The following is a 22,993-nucleotide window of genomic DNA, read 5'->3' as shown; positions in this document are numbered from 1 at the left end:
TCTTAGCAGGGAACAGGAAACCACTAGAGTAATTAGAAAGGTACACTGTAGTGTACGAAATGGTAGAAGACTGTTGTGTTATAGTCCAACATATCATTAAAGATACAATTGTTATTTAATGTGGCACAATCATCTTTCTGATCTTCATCGCATCCACTGAAGTAATTACAACTTTCTTAGTTCACTGGCTCTGACAGCTGGCTGGGCTGGAAAGCATAATAGTATGTGAATCTTGCTCCAGCAAAGGGAATTATGTTATGCGTTCATCAGAATTTAACACAAGAGCATAACCTTTAAAATGGGGCATAAAATTGCACTTCATATATACTTTTAAAAATCTGAAATTTGGGGGTTCTCCTGATTACTTAATGATTAAATGCATTAGATCAAACTGAACCATATAGGATAAGATCACAACACTTAACAGTGCAGAGCTATCCAATGTCAACCAGGATAGCAATTGCAGCATTACTCTTGCCAACACTACCCTTGGGTTCAAGAGGAGAAAAAATAGGCTGCTCTGGACTGGATTCCTGACTGTTATCCAGTAATACTGATGAGAAGAATAAGCACATGCACACATTAGACAAGAACAGATTAGGTTGTGCTGTGGTAGTGTTCACTGCCTATGGTCATCTAAGAAGAAATCCACTTTGGGCTAAGGACTCCAGTGCTTCTGGTGCCTGTGGGACAGTTCAAATAAAGTATCATCAGGCTAAGTGAAGAAAAAGGTGGCACAGTAGTTAGCACTGTTGCCCCACAGCAACAGGGACCTGGGTTCGGGTTCCCTGCCTCAGCTCACAGTCTGTGTGGAGTTGCACATTCTCCCCATGTCTGCGTGGGTTTCCTCTGGGTGGTCCGACTTCCTCCCACAGCTAAATATATGCAGGTTAAGTTAATTGGCCAGACTGAATTGACACTAGTATCAGGGGATTGGTAGGGTAAATATGTGAGGTTATGGGAATAGGGCCTGGGTGGAATTGTGGTCAGTGCAGACTTGATGGGCTGAATGGCCTCCTTCTTTACTGTAAGAATTCAATGATGATTCTATGATTCATTGCTTTATTTTTGCTCCTAATCTTTTAGAGCGCTGGAGGTGAAATTCAACTTTAGTGGGGATACAAAAAAGGCAGTAACCACTTGGCAGCCATTATACATGTCATCTGATTATTCTTTCCAATGACATTACTGTGGAGGAAAATCAAGCAGGTTATATACCTGGGTCATATTCACCTCTGTGTTAAGGATCCATGTCTTAGACAGGTTTCAGAACAGACTAAGTAGAATTTTACCATGATGAAGGGGCTTCAGTTATGCGGAGAGAATGGAGAAGCTTGGAGTATTCTCCATGGAGCAGATATGGTTTGAGGATATTTGATAGAGGTGCTCAAAATCCTGAATAGTCTTGTCTGAGTTAAAAAAAAGGGACACAGAATTAAGCTGTCAAAACAATCAAAGGTGACATTTTTTCATAAACTTAGCAAGTGGTTGTGATCTGGAATACTGCCAGAAAGGATGGTGGAAGCTGATTCAATTATAACTTCAGTAAGGGAATTGGATAAATACCTGAAGGAAAAGAAATGGCAAGATTATGGGGAAAGGTGGAGTGAGGGTGAATGAAATTCTTTGGATAGTTCCGACACAGGGATGATAGGCTGACTGATGTCCAGAATCATAGAAGCCCTACGGTGCAGAAAGAGGCTATTCGGCTCATCAAATCTGCATCGTCAACAATTCTACCCAGGCACTATCATCGTCACCCCACATATTAACCTGCTAATCCCTCTATCCTAAGCATCCCAGGACATTAAGTGGCAATTTAGCATGGCCAATCAACCTAACACAGACATCTCTGTGGAGTGTGGGAGGAAACTGGAACACCTGGAGGAAACTCATGCAGACAAGGGGACAATGTGCAAACTCCATACAGACAGTGACCCAAGCCGGAAATCGAACCGAGGTCGCTGGAGCTGTGAGACAGCAGTGCTAACCACTGTGCTACTGTGTCTTTTGGTGTTTTATTCAATGGCCGGAATGTTACCACTGTTCACACTGGCGGGATTTTCCCATCCTGCTACAGTGAATGAAGATTTGGCTGGGCACCAAGTTCTCCGACCTCGTTGCAGCAGGAGTTTCACCTTCAGTGCCCTAAGTTTCTGGGATGTGACTGCAGATTGATTTTGCTTTCATTCATTCGGCACCTTGTCCAAAATTGAATTTTACCCTGAACATCTTCACAGCAAACACTTCACAAGTCACATCAAAGTGCATCAGCTCTGTGAGCCATGGTTGTGATGAAAAGAGAGTATTTTGCTACCAAATAAACCTGTTAGACTTTAACCTGGTGTTGTGAAACTTCTCACTGTGTTTACCCCAGTCCAACACTAGCATCTCCACATCATGTGATGAAAATGACAGCCTTCTTCTTGTTTCCCGAAACAACAAAGAAAAGCTTTGCTGAGCTGTTGGAGAGAACAGTCTTTGAAAATGACTAAATCACGTCAGTCATTCCCCAAAGAATTTTGTTCTGTTTTCACTGTATAACCACATAGATCAGAATGCCCAGAGACCCTAAATCTGGCCCTATAAACTTACCCACGGCATATAGCATGCATTGTATTGTCCTTTCTGGTGTCAGTATGGGTGTTTGAGGTGACTGTGCCTCCGATACATCTGTGGTGCTTGGTGCAACAAAACATCTGCTCTTCCCACATCCACTTGGAGATGCCATCTAAATTATCTGAGTGGATTTTTTTTTAGATATGACTCATATTTATTGACCTATACACAGACATAGCTGTGATATTTTTGTTTTGATTATATACAACCTTCAAACTTCAATTTAGGGTCAAGTACTAAAAGCAGATAAATGTAACAGCTAATCCACATTTCTGGTCACTTTCAAAGTCTGTAATCATGAAAATTATTGTCAGTGAATAGGACTGAACCAGATTATGGTGGCTGGAGATGGAATCAGTGTCAGTCAGCAGCAATTTACATAATAATGGGTTCTGAGTGTTTCATCAGCACCTTTTGTTTGCTTAGCATGCAGTGCTACAATAAATTGTAAAAAAGTCATTTCTCTGCAATCAGCTGCACAATATCAACAGTAAATAAAGGAAAAGGAAAATAAATTCTGATTAAAGGAATAAACAGAAGCAGTTAAGATCGATCTTCTGTGACATGTTGACTACTCAGATCAGCTGAAAATTTTTCAGCATTTAATCACAGCTCCGTATTGCCATTTTCCTAAAATGCAAACGTTTTGAAATGTGTGCATTTGCTGGACATCACACAGCAGAAATCAGATAGCTTTGGTCAGTGCAGCATCAAATTTTATTTCTCGTAACATCAAATACAATTGCCACACAGAAATAGTAATTGCAATACCAAAGTATACCACTTTTGAATGGTTTCAAATATCCTTGCATTTCTACCTATATTGTGAGCCACAGGCCTTACAGAATGAAAACAGTGACTCCTTATAATTCAAATACAAATAACAGTGAATTAAAAATGTATAGACCCAGAATAGCAATCTCAGTAACTAAAATTGGCATTTGACTATTATTCCTAATATGTTTCTAAACAAAACATTTGAAGTATTGTCTGCATTTACAGTTTGTTCATTTTCTTCAGGCCGTTTAGTTACACAGAGGTGAAAGAAGAAAATAGAATATGTAACCTAACACCAATGGATGAATTTCCACAGGGATTCTCCCATTTGTCTGTTGTGATTTCAGTGGAAGAGCCAGGGACAACCTGAGAAAAACAGCAGAAACACCAATGGAAATTCATTCCCAATGGTTTTAACTTGCAATGCTCTTAAGAGCTGTTTATTTTGGGAGTTATTGTTTCAGCAATTTCAAGAACTGTGCTTGGCTGCCACCTTTCTCAATCACACCCAAACCCTCAGACACCGCTTCCCATCATTCTGCATCTTTCCTACCATCTCTTCCTGTATCTTCAAATGTAATTTCCTCCATGAGAGTAAGAACCTGCTCCCTTAACTCCTTTACACTTATTACTTGAGCACTCAATCACTGTCCTCGCCCCAAAGTCTGAGGTTTTGCCTAGCTACTGTCATTCTTCCTTATCATGCCCTCCATTAATAGCGCATCTTTGATTCAACCGCTCAGAAAACCTAAAATCCCATCTCTCACCTCTGTTTTTCTCCAAACTGTCACCTCCCAGCACCATTCTCATTATCTATCTGCGTGAATCGCTTTGTTTAAATTTTCATATCATCTGTAGTTTTGTTTGTATTCGTCCATCATTGGCTCTTGAACCGAACATTGCAGTCACATGTAGACCAGGCCAGGTAAGGATGGCAGGATTCCTTCCCTAAAGGACACTGGTTTCATGGTCAGAAAACTTTTAATTCCTGATTCATTTTTAATTGAATTCAAATTTCATCATCTGCCATGGTGGGATTTGAACCCAAGCCCCCAGTGGATTACCATGGGTCATTGGATTTTTGTCCAGTGGCAATACCACTATGCCATTGCCTGCCCTCATGCTAAAACTGTAGTGTTAAAAGTTAGAATCTCCTGTGCACATTATCATGCTTTTCCACCACGTCTTCACAACATTTGCCCATATTATTCTTGTCTCAGGGCCTCTTCTCCATGGTCCTGTTCTGTGTTCAAATGGTTCAACACACACCTGTTTCAACATAGCCAATGTTCCCTGAGAATTTATCTTTTGGTTCGTCTTTCTTTTCAGCTGCATGCTGCTCCTCAGTAGTAGTGTCTACATGCACTTGGCCATTTCCATGTTGATGACTGATTCACCTATGTACCACTACTCACGACCACCTCTGTGCTGTCTGACCAACTGGCTGATGGGTTCCTCCAAACAGCCCCAGAAAAGTCAATGGGAATTGGGGGAAAATTCTCCACTGGTTAGAGTGATGCCTAGCAGAAGATGGTTGTGATGTCGGAGATCAACCATCTCAGTCTGGATATCGCTGCACAAGTTCCTCAAGATAGCATCCAAGCGCAACCACCTTCAGCTACTTCATCAATGGCTTTACCTCCATCGTAAGGTCAGACATTGGGATGTTTGTTGATGATTGCATAATGTTAAACACCATTTGCGACTCCCCAAATACAGAATCACTTTGTGTCCATATGCAGCAAGACCTGGACTGATGAGTGCCAAATAACATTCACGCCACACCAATGCCAGGTAATGACCATCTCCGATGAGAGAGAATCTAACCATCTACCTATGTCATTCAATGGCAGTTACATTGCTGAATCCTCCACTAACAACATCCTGGGGAGTATCCACAATATTAATTGGACCACCCATATAAATACTGTGTGAACAAGAGCGGGTCAGAGGCTTGGAATTCTGAGGTGAGTAACTCATCTCCTGATTCGCCAAAGCTTGTCCACTATCACTAAGACACAAGTCAGGAATGAGATGGAATACTCACCACTTTCCTGGATGAGTGCAGCTCCAACAACAGTCAAGAAGCTTGATACCATCCAGGACAAAGGAGCCTGCTTGATTGGCTTCCCATCCACTACCTTTAACATTAATTCTCTTCAGCAATATCGCACCACTTGCAGCAGTACTTATCCCTTGCAGGATGCACTGCAGCAACTCTCCAAGCCACCTTCAACAGCACCTTCCAAACCTTCAACCTCTAACAGCTAGAAGGACAAGAGCAGTAGAAGTATGGGAACACCACTACTTGTAAGTTCCCCCTCTAAGCCACACACTATTTTGATATGGAACCATATCGACATTCCTTCACTGTCCCATGTCAAAATCCTGGAACTACCTTCTTAACAGCATTGTGGGTGTACCTACAGCAGATGTACAGCAACAGTTCAAGAGACAGTGCATTGCCATCTTCTGAAGGGCAACTGGTTTGAGAAAAATTGAATTTTTGCAGACAAAGTCAATTTCCACAAATACTATCTCTGATGCACGTATTAAGCTCTGACTCCAGTCCTGTTCCTGATTCAACAAAGCTGCAAACAATCCCAGCAGCCTTGATGACTCAGAGCTAATTTCCAACCTTCTAACTAATGCACCAACAAGTCTCCTTACCTTCACGAACATTGTTGCCCCCAACCCCATCCATTTTACCCCTGTTGCTGCTGAAACCCTTATCCACATGTCCAGTTGAATTTCTCCAGTTTTCTCCACTAATTTCAAAAACTCTGCTGTCAACATCCTATTCCTTTCATCATTCAGCCCAATTCTCACTGACCTGTTTTGCTATCCTGCGATGAATCAAATTTTAAATCCTTATCGTCATCTAGAAATCATTCCATTGTTTTACACAATGCTACTTTTAGCAACCTTCTTTAATAACATGCCCTCTCCCTTATCCATCTGTCTTCTGATTTTGATGTCTTGTGCATTTCCTCCTTCTGTGCCCTACTGGTGCCTGAGTTTGCAGTTGTCTCGACCCACCTCTCTACATCCTTGCACTTCTATTCCTATCTGTAAAAACTTGCTCAAAATCCATCGGTTTGACCAAGCTGTCTGTCATCTCTTCCACTCCCTTTCCTTCCTTTGGAATGCATTTATGTTAAAGTATTGCTGTTGTTGATGATGAGGTTTTCCAAGAAATTGTCTTATAATGATTCATATATCAATAGCTCTTTTTGAGAATTGAGACCTAAGGACTGATGATGCAGTTCACAGCACTGCGGCTGCTTCTCTTCAACCAGCACCTGTGCCTTTGCTGAAATGAACTGACCTTGCACAATAATGCAAGAACAGTCCATTTAACTATTTCTGTGGCCCTGTTGACAGGTAGTGAATGACATGTTTGGAATACCATGTAGTCAGAACCCGACTGTTGGGTGTAGCACCAAGTCCCCTTGCATTCACTGAATAGTAGGGTCAGTGACAGGATCTAAAAAGGAGATGGCCACCCATGGCTCATTTTCCCTCTGTCTCAGTAATACTTTTAAAAAGACACACCTTCAAAATTTACAAACTTGTTTATGTACGTTTATGGAGGCAGACTTCAGAGATCCTAAATAGGTAGTTCCATGATCTGAATCAGGATGAGAAGTCTCCTTTAGATTAAATGAGTTGTGTTTTACTAAATGAGAGGGTCCTTAATGAACAAAAAAAGGTCCGAGATGGGGTTTCAAGAGGTTTTGGGGATAGGGCCTGCGTGGGATTAGGGTCAGTGCAGATTCAATGGGCTGAAGGCCTTCTTCTGCTCTATAGGATATTATTTGTGCATAAATGCACAAATGTTAGCAATGGGCTTACAGCGATTGATATCAGTGTATTTGACCAGGATCTTGAAGATTCAGTCACTGTTTCCACTTCTAATTGTTTTCCAGTGATTTGTGCTGGAAAATAACATTGTGTGGACATTGGGTGAGGACCGAACCAGAGTTAAATGTGCCTCTTAGGACAACCGATTACTTTCTATCCAGATTCATACTAACTATTTAACTGAAGTGTTTATGGCCCAATATAAGTGCCCTCATTCAACAGGGAGGAGGGGGAAAGATGAAAAATAAAATGGAATCCATTTTTTAAAAATGTAAAATATTTAGACGTTCTAACCTTTGACTAAGACTGAACATTAAATCTCAACGCAACTTTGTCCTAATAAATGACACCACATTTTATTTTATACTACAAACTAATTCTCATGTTTGATACAAACACTTTCAAAGTTACTCAGTAGTTCCATTCTATTTTGCTTCTAACTGTGATATCAATTTGACTAAATGTGAACATAAAATGTACTTAAGATTTGCAAATAATTATTAGAAATGCTGAGGGCATTTGGTTTTGATGAACTCTTCATTTCACATAAACATCTACAACTACCCTGCTGCTTTAATTTTACTTCCAGTTGTTTTATTGTGTTCAGGACTGTCAGCAGGAAGCACTATAAAATTCTTCATAGAGGCACAGAGAGAATTCCTTGTGTACACACCAAACTTGCTTTTGTTGTTAAACAAGTTAAGACAGGTTTTAAAATCAGACTTGTAAAAAAAATCCCTGATCTCAAGGGAGTACCAAAACAGCCATCACCACTGACAGTAAATCTCCATGTAGGAGGAAACACATCATGCCTTTCAATAGGTACATATGCCAAATAAGTGGGAGGAATTAAATACCATGAAACCTTTAGAAACCAGGGTGCAAGAAAACATAGAGCAGGAGGGGAGAGCATCTGGCAAAATGGCAACTAGTTAGCAGCTGCCACTATGACCTCTAACTGCATCCATGGCAACTAAGCTAAAGATGGAGTTCAGTTTTATTATTTTCACACCCACAATGTCAAGCTTGTGAATCTCAGTGCTATTTTGTAGCTGAAATCAGTAGACAGATCTGTGTTCATTGGACCAATGCCTATATCCTTTAGCTAATGAGTGCAATCATCACTTTCTTGCCAGAAACTGCTGCATGAGGAGATAATATGTACTATAGTAATATTTACCCAAAACATCATGAAATGGTCACAGAAAGGAGCAAAAGCTTAACACGAAGCAACACTATTTCTACTGATGTGTTACTCGATCCATTTGGCTACCTATTTTCCAAATACACACACCACAATATTATGGTAGGTTGAAATTACAATCTGGCTTTCTAAGCGAATATTATTTCTTCAAAGGCTTTGTAAGGAGAAGCAGTGAATGCAAACCAGTTGAAAAGGGCACAATGGATAGAATTTTTCTTCGCAATACTGTCCAAAATTGGGTGATAAAGATCTACAGCTATCCTGCTGATTAAATTTTACCTCTAACTGTTTCATTATGTTTGGGATTGCCCAGAAAGCACTGTAAAATTCTTATCAGTGATACCAAGCTTTTCATGTGTATCTGCCAAAATTGTTTTTTTGTAAAACAAGCTAAGGAAGTTTTCAATCAGACTTCTATGACTCTTAATCTTAAGGGAGTAACAAGACTATTACTGCCAATAGTATCTAAAGGCAAATAAGATGAGGAGGCCCATGGGCAAATCCTCACTCAAACTAACACCACTCTAAATTTCCCTCCCTTCACCATGGCAAAGAAGTCTGCTGTTTGCTAGTTAACACTACTACATGGAAATGGGTAGAATGGGCTGAGCCTGGGAAACTAGTTGGGTTTTGCTGCCTTTTTCTGTTGCTCATTCCAGGGATCACCAGGAGATGGGTTGGAATTTGACTTGGAATAGTGAGAGTACAACACTCTGAAGAACACTGGAGACAAATATCCTAAGAGATGACCTTTTGTGGGCTCCTCCTTTTTTCTCAAGTCCTGAAAATCATTGTGACATCATCTTTTACTTCCCCCGACTAAATCTGATGCCTTTCTATCAATGATATGTGTCCCTCTGTCTTGCTCATTGTTTCAGTTTGAACCAGGGTTGCAACCTCCCTGCCATATTACCATCCAAACTTAGCTACCAATCCTCCATCTACTTCAGAAAAAAGGCTGCCCATTCCATCTCTGGAACATTACCCATCACTGACCTCAGTCTATTTGCTGCTGTACTCTTTATACATGTGTTTGCCTATTCTAGACTCCCCATATTGATATCCTCCTAGTCAACCTTTCAACATCCAACCTCCAAGATTTTTAGCTCATCCAAACTTTTCTGACTGTATCCTACCAAGCATCAAATCCCATTCACCCATCCTCAACGACTTACAATGGCTCTTAGTATCCCAATACTATAAAATTATTCTTCTCAAGGCTGGAAATTCATGGAGTTGGGATGACTCATTGGAAGAGTGGAAACAGGGGTTTGGATTCCTGACCCCGTTTCCAGGATTTCTGATTTTTAAGAATGCTGTTTCGGGATGCAGCTTCTTTGATTTACAAGCCTGTATGCTGCACTCCTGACCTGGCTGACTCCATTGCAGGAACAGGCATGTCCCTGATCTTGGCAAATGTCATCGAGTAGGGCCAACTTTTAAAGGGATTGTGGTTCACGGTATCTCATGTGAACCATTGTCTGGATGAGGGGACCTTTTACAACCAAGTTCAAAAGCTTATTCATCCTCCCAATGCCACTCCAACCATATGGTACCTCTGAGCCTCCATACCCAGTTACTTTACCCACCCACCTCCCAGGGCCCCTCAAATCCCATGCTAGGTTGTGCATCCACACCCATCCCCAGATCTCTCATGCTTCCCTCATGCCAAACTATGGAGTTTTCATGCTCATTCACCCACTGTATCAAACGAATGAACCCAATAGTGATAATAGCATATGTAAAAAAAAAGTTGTTCATTCATAACCTTGCATTCTAAAGAAAATTAATTTCACTTGAGCCCAATAAAGGTGTCAATCATCCAGACCCTCTCAGCTGGACAGGAAAACACTTAAAATGAAACCTTTTTATCTTGTGTAATTAAACAACGTATAATTTGACAACATAGATCAGAGAGAGAACTATCAATCAAGCAATGCTTTTCCTGAGATTCAGCTGTTTCAACATTCTAAATGATGCCTGGGCTCTTTAAATTTTAAATATAATCACACAAGGCAAGAAAAGAGAGGTGGTATGCCACAGATAAAATCCTGCTCAAGAGATATTAGCTACAGGCTTAGGTTCCAGAAGTTGGGGGTTCCTTTCTTTGGAGCAAAGGAGATAGAGACATAAAGGACAGAAGGAGGCCATTCAGATTACAAAGTCCATGCTGATCTGCTGTAAAGCAATCCAGACAGTCCCATTCCCTTGCTCTATCTCGGTAGCCATGAGAAGTGCTCATCCAACTTATTTTTGAACTCACTGATTATTTTCTGCTTCCATCATCCTTGTGGACAGCGAGGTCATTGCTATTATCACTTGGTGCGGAAATTTGTGGTGGTGAGGAGGCTGAGTGAGGGTGTGGGTGAGGGGGGATGAGATTCCTTCCTTTTCTGCCTACCTCATGCATACAGGTAGGCAGAGAGGGTCTCTAGGCTTGCTTGGAATACTGGCATCCTGGTCTGCAGCCATATGCCCAACTTAAACTGGTGTGGGAAAATAGAGGTCAACAGGAAAATTCCATTTGCCTGCTTTACATGGACTTAACCACACAACTAATTGACTACTCACTGGGTGGCGGTGGATAGCTCTGCAGTTCCAATCTCACCTCCTCAAAAATGGCTGGCATCGGGAATGGTGGCAGGGAACTAACACTTTAAGCAACACTGGCATTTTCAGGCCCTGTCTGCCTCAGCAGGGTTCAAGAATTGTGTCGGTGACACTGATGTGATAAACATTTTCTAAAATGTATGCAGGGGAGTAGTCATCATTTGAAAAGCTTCTGTTTTGACTTTTGGGTAAATTACTGACAGAGTGCACTGACTAGTTGGCTGCTCACAAAATGCAGTTAGGTGTGATTTTAAAGTGCACATCTCATTGTTATTGGATCATCCATCTGCCTGTCACTGCAGATCATCAGATTATCAGTCCTAGGCTGTCCCATTACCGGCAGTTTAAATTTGGGGTAAGGGGACAGGCAGGTACTGGATGGCCCCAGATTATTTTGGCAGGATCTGGCGATGCATTCCTGCCGAAGTGATCTCAGTCCACCGCATTTCCTATTTTATTTAATTTGACTGATACCAATTCACCTATTATACTCTGGTAGTATCTGCACTCATAAGCATGTTGGTATGTATAATTACACCAAATGACTGTGAACCTATTTACAAACACCTCATTTTCATAGTGCCCAAACTTCCATTTCACGAAGGCAACAGTAATTAGTGAAACAAAGGCAGAAAACTAAATGCAAAAACATTTACCTGGCATGTTTTACCTTGTGAAACACTTGTACTTCCTCTCACTTGTTCCTAATCATGATCTATTTGGTACCCTTCTGGAAACTGTACAATGGTTCATATCCAAAACAGGATATTTAATTTGGGAGGGTGAAACAATAATTTCAGATTTCTATGCCTCCCAAACATGTGCCTTGACTTATCTCCAGACCACCACAAGAAGTTGTGGCGATCTCCTACGAGAATTATTTGCCATTATAGTTAGATCTTTGTTATTCATTCTTGGGATGTGGCCACTGTTGGCAAAACCGGAATTCATTACCTGGCCCTAACTACCCTGGAGAAGATGGTGGTGAGCTGTCTTCTTGAACTGCTACAGTCCTTGAGGTGTAGGTACACCCACAGTGGTGTTAGGGAGGGAGTTCCAGGATTTTGAGCCAGTGACAATAATGGAGCGATGGCTTTTTCCAAATGAGGATGGTGTGCAACTTGGAGGGCAATTTGTCGGTGGGGTGTTCCCATACATCTGCTGCCTTCATTTTTCGAAGTGATAGATGTTGCAGATTTGAGAAGTGCTGTCAAAGGAGCTTTGGCAAGCTTCATCTTGTAATTGACCATGAAACATAAGATGACTGCCATGATAAACCTTCAATATCTTAGCCTAGATCAGCATTCAAGCACCAAACCCAGCACCTGCAGGCAAATGCTTCTGGATCACTTGAAATTGGTCCTCATAATGGTAGTGAACAGCAACTGTTGTGTCTCCAAACGTTGTTCACACGACTGAAGATTCAAATTTCTGGGGAGGTGGACAGCAGGACAAGAGCATGTCTCAGCTGTACACAGCCTCAGTGCACCTACTCTTATTTGCACTTTGCTTAAAAGTAATAACTGAGGTTACACTTTTATTGTCAGCTGCTAGTCAGGCCACATCCATATATGGAAAACATGAGCAAGCAGGCCAGCCCAATTTCCTGGAAGGGTCCTCAAACAATTCAGTACTCCCTCTTTAGCATGTCCACGCAATCTAATACCCGTTCCAGTGGCAGATGGCTGAAAATGGTCTGAAGCACAAATCAGGTGGAATCTTTTCATGTGTTCTTGGTTGGGTGTTGGTCCCTGAAATTGGGTCTTGTTGCACTGTTTTTAGTGTTGTGATATGGAGGCAATGTGGCCCAATCGCACACCCTCAAATCAATGTTCCACACATTGACAATTTTATTCTGCAGCTGCTCTGTTATCCAACTGGTGGAACTTGAACTAAATTCCTCACATTCCCAAGCCTTGCTTTCAAATTATTAGCTCGTCTCTCCAAACTTTAGTAAAGCTTTTCTTGGAGCTGTTTTGCAACTTAACCCCAGTACTTTGACAACTGCCCTAATGTTGCTGCATGTGTGAGATCCTGAGGATCATCTTCAAACTATTCCATCATTCGACATTCCCTCCAACTGTTGGACTGGCGTACAACTATTTTGTAGTCCTAAATCTCAAAGTTGGAGCTTTAATATTTTAAATCATATTCTGTTGCTATGACAGCATCTTATCATGAAGATGTGGTCATTGCAGCCCCTGTCTGTTCTTCCATATGCACCAAAAGCCTACAATGATCCTGATGAAAACAGCTGGTTTTGTTTCACCTTCCATGCTGGATAAAAACTCAGTTACTAGTATATTTTGTATCATTTACAAATCTCCAGCAGGTGCCGCTAGGTTGAGGATCTGTCTTGGTCCTCCACCTACTGTCACAGCTGACCCTCTCACCCAGAACTTCATGCACTTTCATTGGCCCTCTTGGCTACACAGCGTTTCCAACATCTTTAACAGGACAGGGTTCTGGAAATCAACCTCTAAATATCTGCCTCCTCAAAAATCTCCTCCACCGTGTCCATTGGCAGATTCCCAGCATGGAATTCTAGTGTTGGGATCTGGATGCTTAAACTAAAAGTCCTACAATTACCTTTCCTCTTAGAATCTGGCTGGCTTCTTGGCAAAAGTCTTGTGCTCTCGCTGGTGGTGAGGTTGGAGGAAGAAAGGGCATTACATAAATGGGATGCTGGAACCCTTCTCACTGTCACAAGAATTAAGTTCTAGGTGGGAAGGCCCATGGTCAACCTTCCTGCCCTGCCACCCACTGAAGCCCTTAAGTGGCCAACTGATGACCAATTAAGGGCCTCATCATATTAAGCAGATGGACATATCATCATGTGGTGTGAATGATAGGTAAAACTGTGTAGCCAACTTGTAACTTCCAGTGGGAAATGAGGTTGGATGGAGGCATCTCTTGATTAGAGGGACTCAGTGCCTCATCAAGGGACTGGACATTGGGAAGTAGGATGAAGGGGCCTGCCAAGAGCCATCCCTCTATCCTTGCTGCTGACCCTCCCCTGCTCACCTCTCCCTGTGACTCCCACCCCACAAAGCACCGCTCTGTCCCCTGAACTCCACATTATTTATCCGTCCTGGGACTTTGGTGCCTGTGCTTCTGGCATTAGCCACAGCCTACCCACTGTGGCGATGCTGAGCATGAGGGCTGCTGGTTTCCGATTGGCCAACAGCTCTTGGTAGGTGAGACACCCTGCCTCAGGGTCTTGATTTCAGGGGAAGGCGCATTGCTGACCTTGCCAATGCCTGAGTGGCGTGTGGTTTGCTGGGTTTACCTGAAAACAGACAGTGTGGGGATCTCTACGGCTTTCCAACCAGCAGGTGGGCCCCCAATGGATTTAAGCCACTGTATATTCCAGTCACTTTCTATTTTTACGTGCACTTTCTAATCAGCTGTATTTACAAACAAAAATTACTTTCATTGCCAAAACTTAAGGCTTACACAATACTTCAATTATGTAGTATCTTTCAAGTCTAAACTCTTTAGTCTCTGAGCCACAACAAATTACTTCTGAAAGGCAGTAACAGTTACAACACTAACTAAAATTGCTTCCATTCTGTGCTAGCAATGTTTCACAAATAGCCATGAGATGAATTTTCCATTTCAACCAATCTGTTGTCAGTAATATTCAAAATATTGGCTAAGCCACAATGCAAATTTCCTGCTCTTCTTGGAATTGTATCGCAGAATCTTTATGATTAATTTTGAGCAATGAAATGGCAGACTGGTTCTCAATTTTACAGTCCAGTGAAAGGCTGAACCTTAAGGAACCCAATGCTCCTTCAGCATTGCAATGGAGCACCAGCCTAGATTGTGAGCTCAAGTTGTTGTGTGGTTTGAACCGACTGACATTCTGCTGACTCACTGAGAAAAGTAATAATTATTGAATCAAGCTAACCAAGATCACAAACTTCATTTCTATCGTCTTTAAATACTCAATCATGATTGTTGCTGAGCTCAGCTGATTAGATACTTAACTTAATGTCATTAATTACATTATAAAGCATTAACCCAGACCTCTTGGTCTCTGAATTGCTGGAGAATAGATGTTCCTGCCAACATCCACTTCAGAACAATGTTGAAGTCATGACACAGTGATTCTGTGGGAATTGTTGGGAACTCTGAACTTTCGAGGGGCAATTTGACTCCTCCCTGACTCCAAGCTCCAACTTACTAGGATAGTACAAGTCTAAATCCTGAGTAACCAAACAAGTGACACCTTCTCGTAGGGAACTCACAGCTTCCAGGAGATTCCCTCAATTAAAGGCACTCACTGCTTGGTCACAGAAACCTGTTCAGAAAGGGGGAGGAAGAGAGCCACACCCATGCCATTTTTTGTCCAATCCCCCCACCACCCCCAACCAGTGACCCCCCCGTCCTCCTCCCAAGAACCTGCAACCTGCCTCAATCACCTGTAGCATGTGGTCCCTCTTTGATCCTAGACTTCTGGGGAGTGGCAGGGAGCATTTTCCTCAGCTTCCCCCACTCCCAGTGATACTGATGGGTAATCGAGAGCTGCTGGCCTCCGAGAGGGCGGGGGGGCGCGGGAGGGGGCGCGGGGAGGGGGCGCGCGGAGGGGGCGCGCGGAGGGGGCGCGGGGAGGGGGCGCGGGGAGGGGGCGGGGGGAGGGGGCGGGGGGGCGCGGGGAGGGGGCGGGGGGGGCGCGGGGAGGGGGCGGGGGGGCGCGGGGGGGGGCGCGCGGGCGGCGTGGGGGGGCGAGTGTGGGGGTCGTGGGGGGGGCGAGTGTGGGGGTGGTGGGGGGTGGGGGGGTTGTGGGGGGGGAGTGTGGGGGGGGAGTGTGGGGGGGGAGTGTGGGGGGGGAGTGTGGGGGGGGAGTGTGGGGGGTGGGGGGGGTGGGGGGTGGGGTGTGTGGGGGGTGAGGTGTGGGGGGTGGGGGGTGAGGTGTGGGGGGTGGGGGGTGGGGGGTGAGGTGTGGGGGGTGGGGGGTGGGATGGGGGGTGGGGTGTGTGGGTGTGGGGGGTGGGGTGTGTGGGGGTGTGTGGGGGTGTGTGGGGGTGGGGGGGTGCGCGGGTGGGTGGGGGGGTGGTGGGGGTGGGTGTGGGGTGTGTGGGTGTGGGGGGTGTGGGTGTGGGGGGTGTGGGTGTGGGGGGTGTGGGGGGTGGGGGGTGTGTGGGTGTGGGGTGTGTGGGGGTGGGGTGTGTGGGTGTGGGGTGTGTGGGGGTGGGGTGTGTGGGGGTGGGGTGTGTGGGGGTGGGGTGTGTGGGGGTGGGGGATGGGGGGGTGGGGGATGGGGGGGGGAGGGGGGAGGGGGGGAGGGGGGAGGGGGGGAGGGGGGAGGGGGGGAGGGGGGAGGTGGAAGGGGGGGGTGGAAGGGGGGGGTGGAAGGGGGGGTGGGGGGGTGAAAGGGGGGGAGGGGGGGAGGGGGGGTGGGGGGTGGGGGGGTGGTGTGGGGGGAGGGGGGGTGGGGGGTGGTGTGGGGGGAGGGGGGGTGGGGGGTGGTGGTGGGGGGGAGGGGGGTGGTGGGGGGGTGGGGGGGGAGTGGGTGGGGGGTGGGGGTATGAGGATGGGGTTGATTTTTGCCTGCAGATTCCTAAATTCTGGCAAAAATCTGTGCTAAACAGTTCAATGCTTGATGAGCACTTACATCCAATGGGCCTTCCTTGACTGAGGTGATGAGAGGGTCCCGCATGTGGGCAAGACCCCCATTAACTTAAACACTTAAACTCCGCTGCTCAAAGTGTCTGCAGAGGGATAAAGGTAAGTTAAATATATGGGCAAAATTTGTCAGATGGATTATAATGTGGGGCAGGATTCTCTGGCCATTCATGTCAGCGTGATTCTCTGATCCTGTTGCAGTGAACGGGGATTTGGAAGGGCGTCAAAATCACCATCCTCGTTGGCAGTGACACAGGGAGTGAACAGCCAGAGCATTCCAGCTGTGAAGTTGTCCACTTTGGCAGGGAGAATAGAAAAGCAGAATATTAATTAAGAAAAGAGAAACTGCAGAATGTTGTGGTGCAGAGGGATCTGGGTGTCCTCCTCCATGAATCACAAACAGTCAGCATGTGTGCAATTAAGAAAATTAACATTTTAAAATTAAATTTTAAAATTAAATTAAGCAAGCAAATAAGAATTCAAATGGAATGTCAGCCTTTATTGCAAGAACTTCCCATTGCGCACGTGCAGAAAAAAATGATAGAATGCGGCTCTCCTCCCACATCGCCCCCAGGCCAGATAATGCCTCCCTGTGGCCCCCACAGACATTGTCCAACCCCTACAACTTACTGACCCCCTTATTTCCCCACTCACCCACCACCCAGACTGGTCATGGCCCCCTCCCCCTTACCGATCTCAGGCAGAATGGCAGCAGATCCCTTCCCCCCACCCCGCAGATCACAGGCAAAGTGACAGCGGACCCTCCCTCCCCACCCCACCACAACCACTCAAGCAGAGCGCCATCGGACACTCGGCACTTATCTCCTCACTAGCTGGAGCGCCCCAGTCAGACTTTTATACAGCACATCTGTTTCGCGCCAAATCTGAATGAGTGAATGCAGTGAAAAGGAAAGTGCTGGTAAGATTGGGCATGCAGCCCATTAAGTCAATTTAAATGCATGCAAATGTATTTAAATGTCCATCAAGTCTGTTTCAGGCACAGTCCCGATCACGGCCATGGGAAAGTAAGAACCGGCACGGAAGTGGGTGCGGATCACGTTACTCGCCTCACGCCTGACTTTACCAATTTTTCGCACCCGATAATGGGTGCAACTGGGTGGTAAAAATCAGGCCCCATGTCTGTAGTACTGCATATAGTTCTGGTCTCCTTACTTAAGTAGGATTAAACTTGCATTGGAGGCAGTTTAGAGAAGGTTCATTAGGTTGATTCCTGGGATGAAAGTATTTTCTTATGAGGAGAGGTTGAGTGGAGTAGGAAAATACTCATTGGAGTTTAGAAGATTGAGAGGTGATCTCACGGAAACATGCAAGATTCTGAGAGGGTTTGCAAAATAGCTGCTGAGAAAACGGTTCCCCTCATTGGAAAATCAAGAACCAGGGGGTTCAAAATAAGTCTCCTATTTAAGATGGAGATGAGGAGGAATTTCTTCTCTTACAGGGGTTGTTAACACTTAGAAGTGAGCAGTGAAGGGTGGGTCATTGAATGTAGTCAAGGACGAGTTAGACAGGTTTTTGATCTATAAGGGGGCTAAGGGTTACAGGGGCACAGACTGGAAAGTGGCCACAATCAGATCAGCCAAGACATCATGGAATAGCAGGGCAGGCTCGGGGGGGCTTAAAGGCCTACTCCTGCTCCTTTTGCTCATGTTCTTAAGTTCCTACATAAAGGGGAGTTGCATAAAGTATTATAATATTTTGAAAACAATTCTTTTTTTCAAACCCAGGCAAGACAAGAGAGATGCTGCAGTATCACAATAGTCACAATTTAAAATGTTTCCTGGAAAATACTATTGGAACAAGTGCTGCATGGGATGATGACCTTCTGTAGTGCTCCAGGCTACAGTCCGGATACGAGAGCCACTCAGAGTGCTTAACAGGAGATTGCCCAAGGTGTGCCAAAGCAGACAGCTCAAGCGATTGGGTGAAAATGTCTAAGATATTTAGAGAGGTCACCAGGGTAGACAACAATAGGGTTCTCCAACAGGTAATTCAGAAGCAAAACACTGCAGATGCTGGCAATCTGATCAAATCAGAAATTTCTGGGAATAATTCTGATGAAGACCTTGACTGTTAATTCTGTTTCTCCCCATTGGTGCTGTCTGACCTGCTGGATATTTCCAGCGTTTTCTATCTTAATTATCCAACGGTTCCTTATATCAATTATCAATGCAAAATATGCACAATCCAATGTGCCTATTCCTCCTCAGATTATCATTTAGTCCTTTGAATGGCTACTATGCTTGGGAATTTTGTAACAGGGCACAGGTTGCACCAATATGTCACAGCTGATTGCTCAGCTCTGTCTACAGAATTACAGAATTGTCATGGTGCAGAAGGATGCCATTTGGCCCATTCTGTCCATACCAACTCTCAGAATGAATAACTCACTAAGTGCTATTCCCACCTGCAGGGAATGCCAACTTCAGTGAATAGAGAAGAGTTGAGAATTTGAAAGGTGTACCATTATGATCAAGATGATTCTTCCATTGGTCTTGTCCCAAAAAATTAGTTCATCTGAATGTCACTGAATGATACGCATACATATGATTATATCCATTATATGCCGCAGGAATGCACTTGATCATAATGGTACACCTTTCAAATTCTCAACTCTTCTCTATTCACTGAAGTTGGCATTCCCTGCAGGTGGGAATAGCATTTAGTGAGTTATTCATTCTGAGAGTTGGTATGGACAGAATGGGCCAAATGGCATCCTTCTGCACCATGACAATTCTGTAATTCTGTAGACAGAGCTGAGCAATCAGCTGTGAGCCACTTCACTCCCAAGATGTTCCCACTGACACACAGTCAGCCGCCTTATTCACTCCAGCTACAGCAGTGAACAGCTAGAAGTCGCAGTAATAAAAACAGAAAACATTGGAAAGACAGCAGATCTGGCCACATCTGTGGAGAGATAAATAGAGTGAACGTTTCAAGTCCGTATGACATTTCTTCAAAGCTGCAGAGAAGTAGAAATGTGTTGGGTTTTATATTGTTAAAGAGAGGGGGTGGAGCAAAGTAAAAGTTGTCACCTATCCTGATCTTCTGTTTTGCTCCAACTGTCACAACCCCTCTCTTCAACAATATAAAACCTACCACACTTCTGCCTTTCTCTAGCTCCAAAGAGGTTCATACAGATTCAAAATGTTAACTCTGTTTCTCACTCTTCAGATGCTGCCAGACCTGCTGTCTGTCCAGCATTTTCTGTTTTACTTCAGATTTCCATTATCCACAGTGTTTTGCTTTTGTTTTAGAAGTAGAAGCTTAGAATCCCCACAATGCAGAGGGAGGCTATCTGGCCCATTGAGTTTGCATTGACTCCCCAGAAGGGCATCTTATTCAGCCCCACCCCCTCCCCCTATCCCCCAAACCCACACATTTCATTCTGTGCACCTCTTCTTCTTCTTCTTCTAAGTAACAAACACACATGGTTCCATTGGGACAAAGCAGTTGGTTTAAAATTCCCATCCCTAGGAAGCACTACTAGCAAAACCCATGCCACAAGGTGAATCTTAGCCAAAAGTGCCAAATGGATATAACAGTAAAACTAGGAATGATGTGCTGCAGTAGAAAAACTGAAAAACAAAATGAAGACATTGAAGTTATTAATCTTCAAGCCTGTGATGACAGATTCTAGCAACTTTGTATGTCCATTTGGGGTGTGATCAATGTTGGGGTCAAAGACGTGGCACTGTATGAGCTGTATTACCTTCTCTCAGGTGAATACAAAAGATCCATTGACGTTATTTGGTGATGAGCAGGGGAGTTCTCCTTGTTATTCTGGCCAATGTTTATCAAACAGATTACCTGCTATTTGTCATCACACTGCAGTTCATGTGACATTATTGTACATAAATTAGCTATCGCATCCCCTGCATTACAACAATGACTGCACTTCATACATTGCATTTTGGAAAGCCCCGAGATCAGGAAAAGGTGCTACATAGAAGTTATTAGTGCCACTGCTACTCTGGCTTACAGCAGTAAAAACCTTCCATGTGTCAGACTGGGAAACTTATTTTTGTTTCATTGTCTCTCCACGATCAGGAGGAGTTACAGAAAAACAAAGTCTACAGTTTCAGCATTAGAACTTTCTCTCCGATGGCACGGTGGCACACTGGTTAGCACTGCTGAGTTACAGCGCCAGGGACCTGGGTTCGATTCCTGGTTTGGGTGACTGTCTGTTCAAGTTTGCACATTCTTTCTGTGTCTGTGTGTGCTTCCTCCGGGTGCTCCAGTTTCCTCCCACAGTCCAAAGATGTGCAGATCAGGTGAATTGGTCATGCTAAAATTCTCTCTCAGTGTACCCGAACAGGCTGGAGTGTGGCGGCTCAGGGATTTTCACAGTAACTTCATTGCAATGTTAATGTAAGGCTACTTGTGACCAATAAATAAACTTCACTTTAACTCTTCTGAATATACTATCATATTACCATATTATAATACCATATTATATATGGTATTTTGGAATTTCAAAACTGTCTGTGTGTGACAATACTTACTTAGCCTGAAGGACCAATGCAATTATACCAGCTGCCATTGGAGCTGCGCTTGAAGTGCCTCTGAAGGTTTTGGTGCATTCATTGTCAAGTTCTGTTGTTACCTGTTGAAAACAAAGTAATTGCACATATTGTACCATTAACAAGGTTGGAGCTCCAATTAGTTCCCACCCACATACTGCATCAATATTGAGCACAAAGAAGCTATAAAAATTCATAAGAGGTATTCATAAAAGCAAAACATGAAATATTATATTCACAGGTCCATACAAATTATGAGAATAGATGCAATGCTGCTTATTATGTGTGAAATATAACCTTATTCTGATCCTGATGTAAAGTAACAACAATGCTTAACCCTTTGTAGACAGTACAAGAATCATAGCTTATATATTGGATTCAGACAATGTGAACACAGCAATATTGTGTTTTATGCTGACGTAATTCTGGTTTAAAACAACATCATGAAATTGGGCAGGAAATGCTTCATTTCAAGTGATATTGGAAGTTTTCATGTCAGATTATGCAGGCAAAATAAGTTGGGGATTTGTAGGTTGGCAACACAGTGGGAAGCACCTTCCCTGAATCTATTTTAGTGCATAATTTCTGTATTTAACATGTCGCATTACGAAAGGAAAACAAATCAAGCATAAACCAATTGTACATTAAAGTTTGTTCCTGAACCTCCTATGAAACAAACATAGCTATGTCAAAGATAATTATTGATTGTAAAGTCATTTTTGGCATCTTTAGAATATATCAAGGAACCCAAGTGTAACTAGAGTCAATGGAAGACACGGGGAAAACTCTCCACAGGTTGGTATCATACCTAACACAAAGGAAGATGGTTGTGGTTCTTGGAGGTAAATAATCTCAGTCCCAAAACATCACTGCTGGAGTTCCATAAGGTAGTGTGCTAGGCTTAACCATCTTCAGCTGCTTAAAAAATGGCTTCGGGTCTATCATAAGTTCAGTAGTAGGGATGTTCGCTGATAATTTTACAATGTTCAACACCATTTGCAACTCCCCAGATACTGAAACAATCTGAGCTTATGTGCAGTAAGACCTCAATAAGACCTTCAGGTTGGGCTGATAAGTGCCAAGTAACATTCATGCCACACAAGTGCCAGGCAATGACCATCTCCAAAAAGAGAGAATCTAACAGTCTCCCCTTGAACTTGAATGACATTACCTTTGCTGAATCCCCCATTATCAAAATCGTGGGGGTTACCATTGACCAGAAACTACATATCAGTATGTAGTAATTCATGTGTTGAAAATCATACTGCTTTCCCTTGCTTAACAATGCTGCATTTAATAGCCATTTTAAATTGTCCAAAACTGCCAGGAACTATCGGCCTGGAACTTATATCAAGGATGGTTATGATGGGTTGGAGGAACATTGTAAAGAGTTACATCGGGAGCAACCTGTTGTTGATGTAACTACTGACATAACTACGATGCAGTGTCACGTGACTAAGTTAAAGAGGTCTGGTGGGAAGCAGAGATACAACTTCATGTAGATTACTGATATGTACATAGATCTGTACATAAGCAAGAGTCTATGGTAGCATTCTTAGGATAACAGGCAAACCCTAAAGTAACCCTACCTAGATTCTGAATGTAAGATAAGCATGCTGTCAATGGACAATATAAAGACACAGAAAAACTCCAAAAGAAGACTGCCGATCTGGAAGACCTACATTTCTTGGGAAAAGGTTAAGAAAAAAGATTGAAGATTGACTTGAGAATGGAGGATTCTGAGTGC

At 43.6% G+C, this 22,993-nt stretch overlaps 1 protein-coding gene across 2 annotated transcripts in view; it reads right to left on the bottom strand.

Annotated features, from left to right (window-relative positions):
* LOC145348985 (PC3-like endoprotease variant B) overlaps window positions 1-22,993 on the bottom strand; it is a 709,624-nt gene that overhangs the window by 220,550 nt on the left and 466,081 nt on the right. For both annotated transcript variants that reach the window (XM_080197162.1, XM_080197161.1), the window contains exon 12: window positions 21,229-21,329. In XM_080197162.1, the coding sequence (XP_080053288.1) occupies window positions 21,229-21,329 (101 nt within the window). The remainder of the gene's footprint in view (window positions 1-21,228; window positions 21,330-22,993) is intronic.

The sequence above is a fragment of the Carcharhinus amblyrhynchos genome, chromosome 10 (genome assembly GCF_965287045.1).
Source record: "Carcharhinus amblyrhynchos chromosome 10, sCarAmb.v2.hapA, whole genome shotgun sequence".
Lineage (NCBI taxonomy): Eukaryota > Metazoa > Chordata > Chondrichthyes > Carcharhiniformes > Carcharhinidae > Carcharhinus > Carcharhinus amblyrhynchos.
Note: the sequence above shows the minus strand (reverse complement) of the source record. Positions and strands in the feature narration are given on the sequence as shown.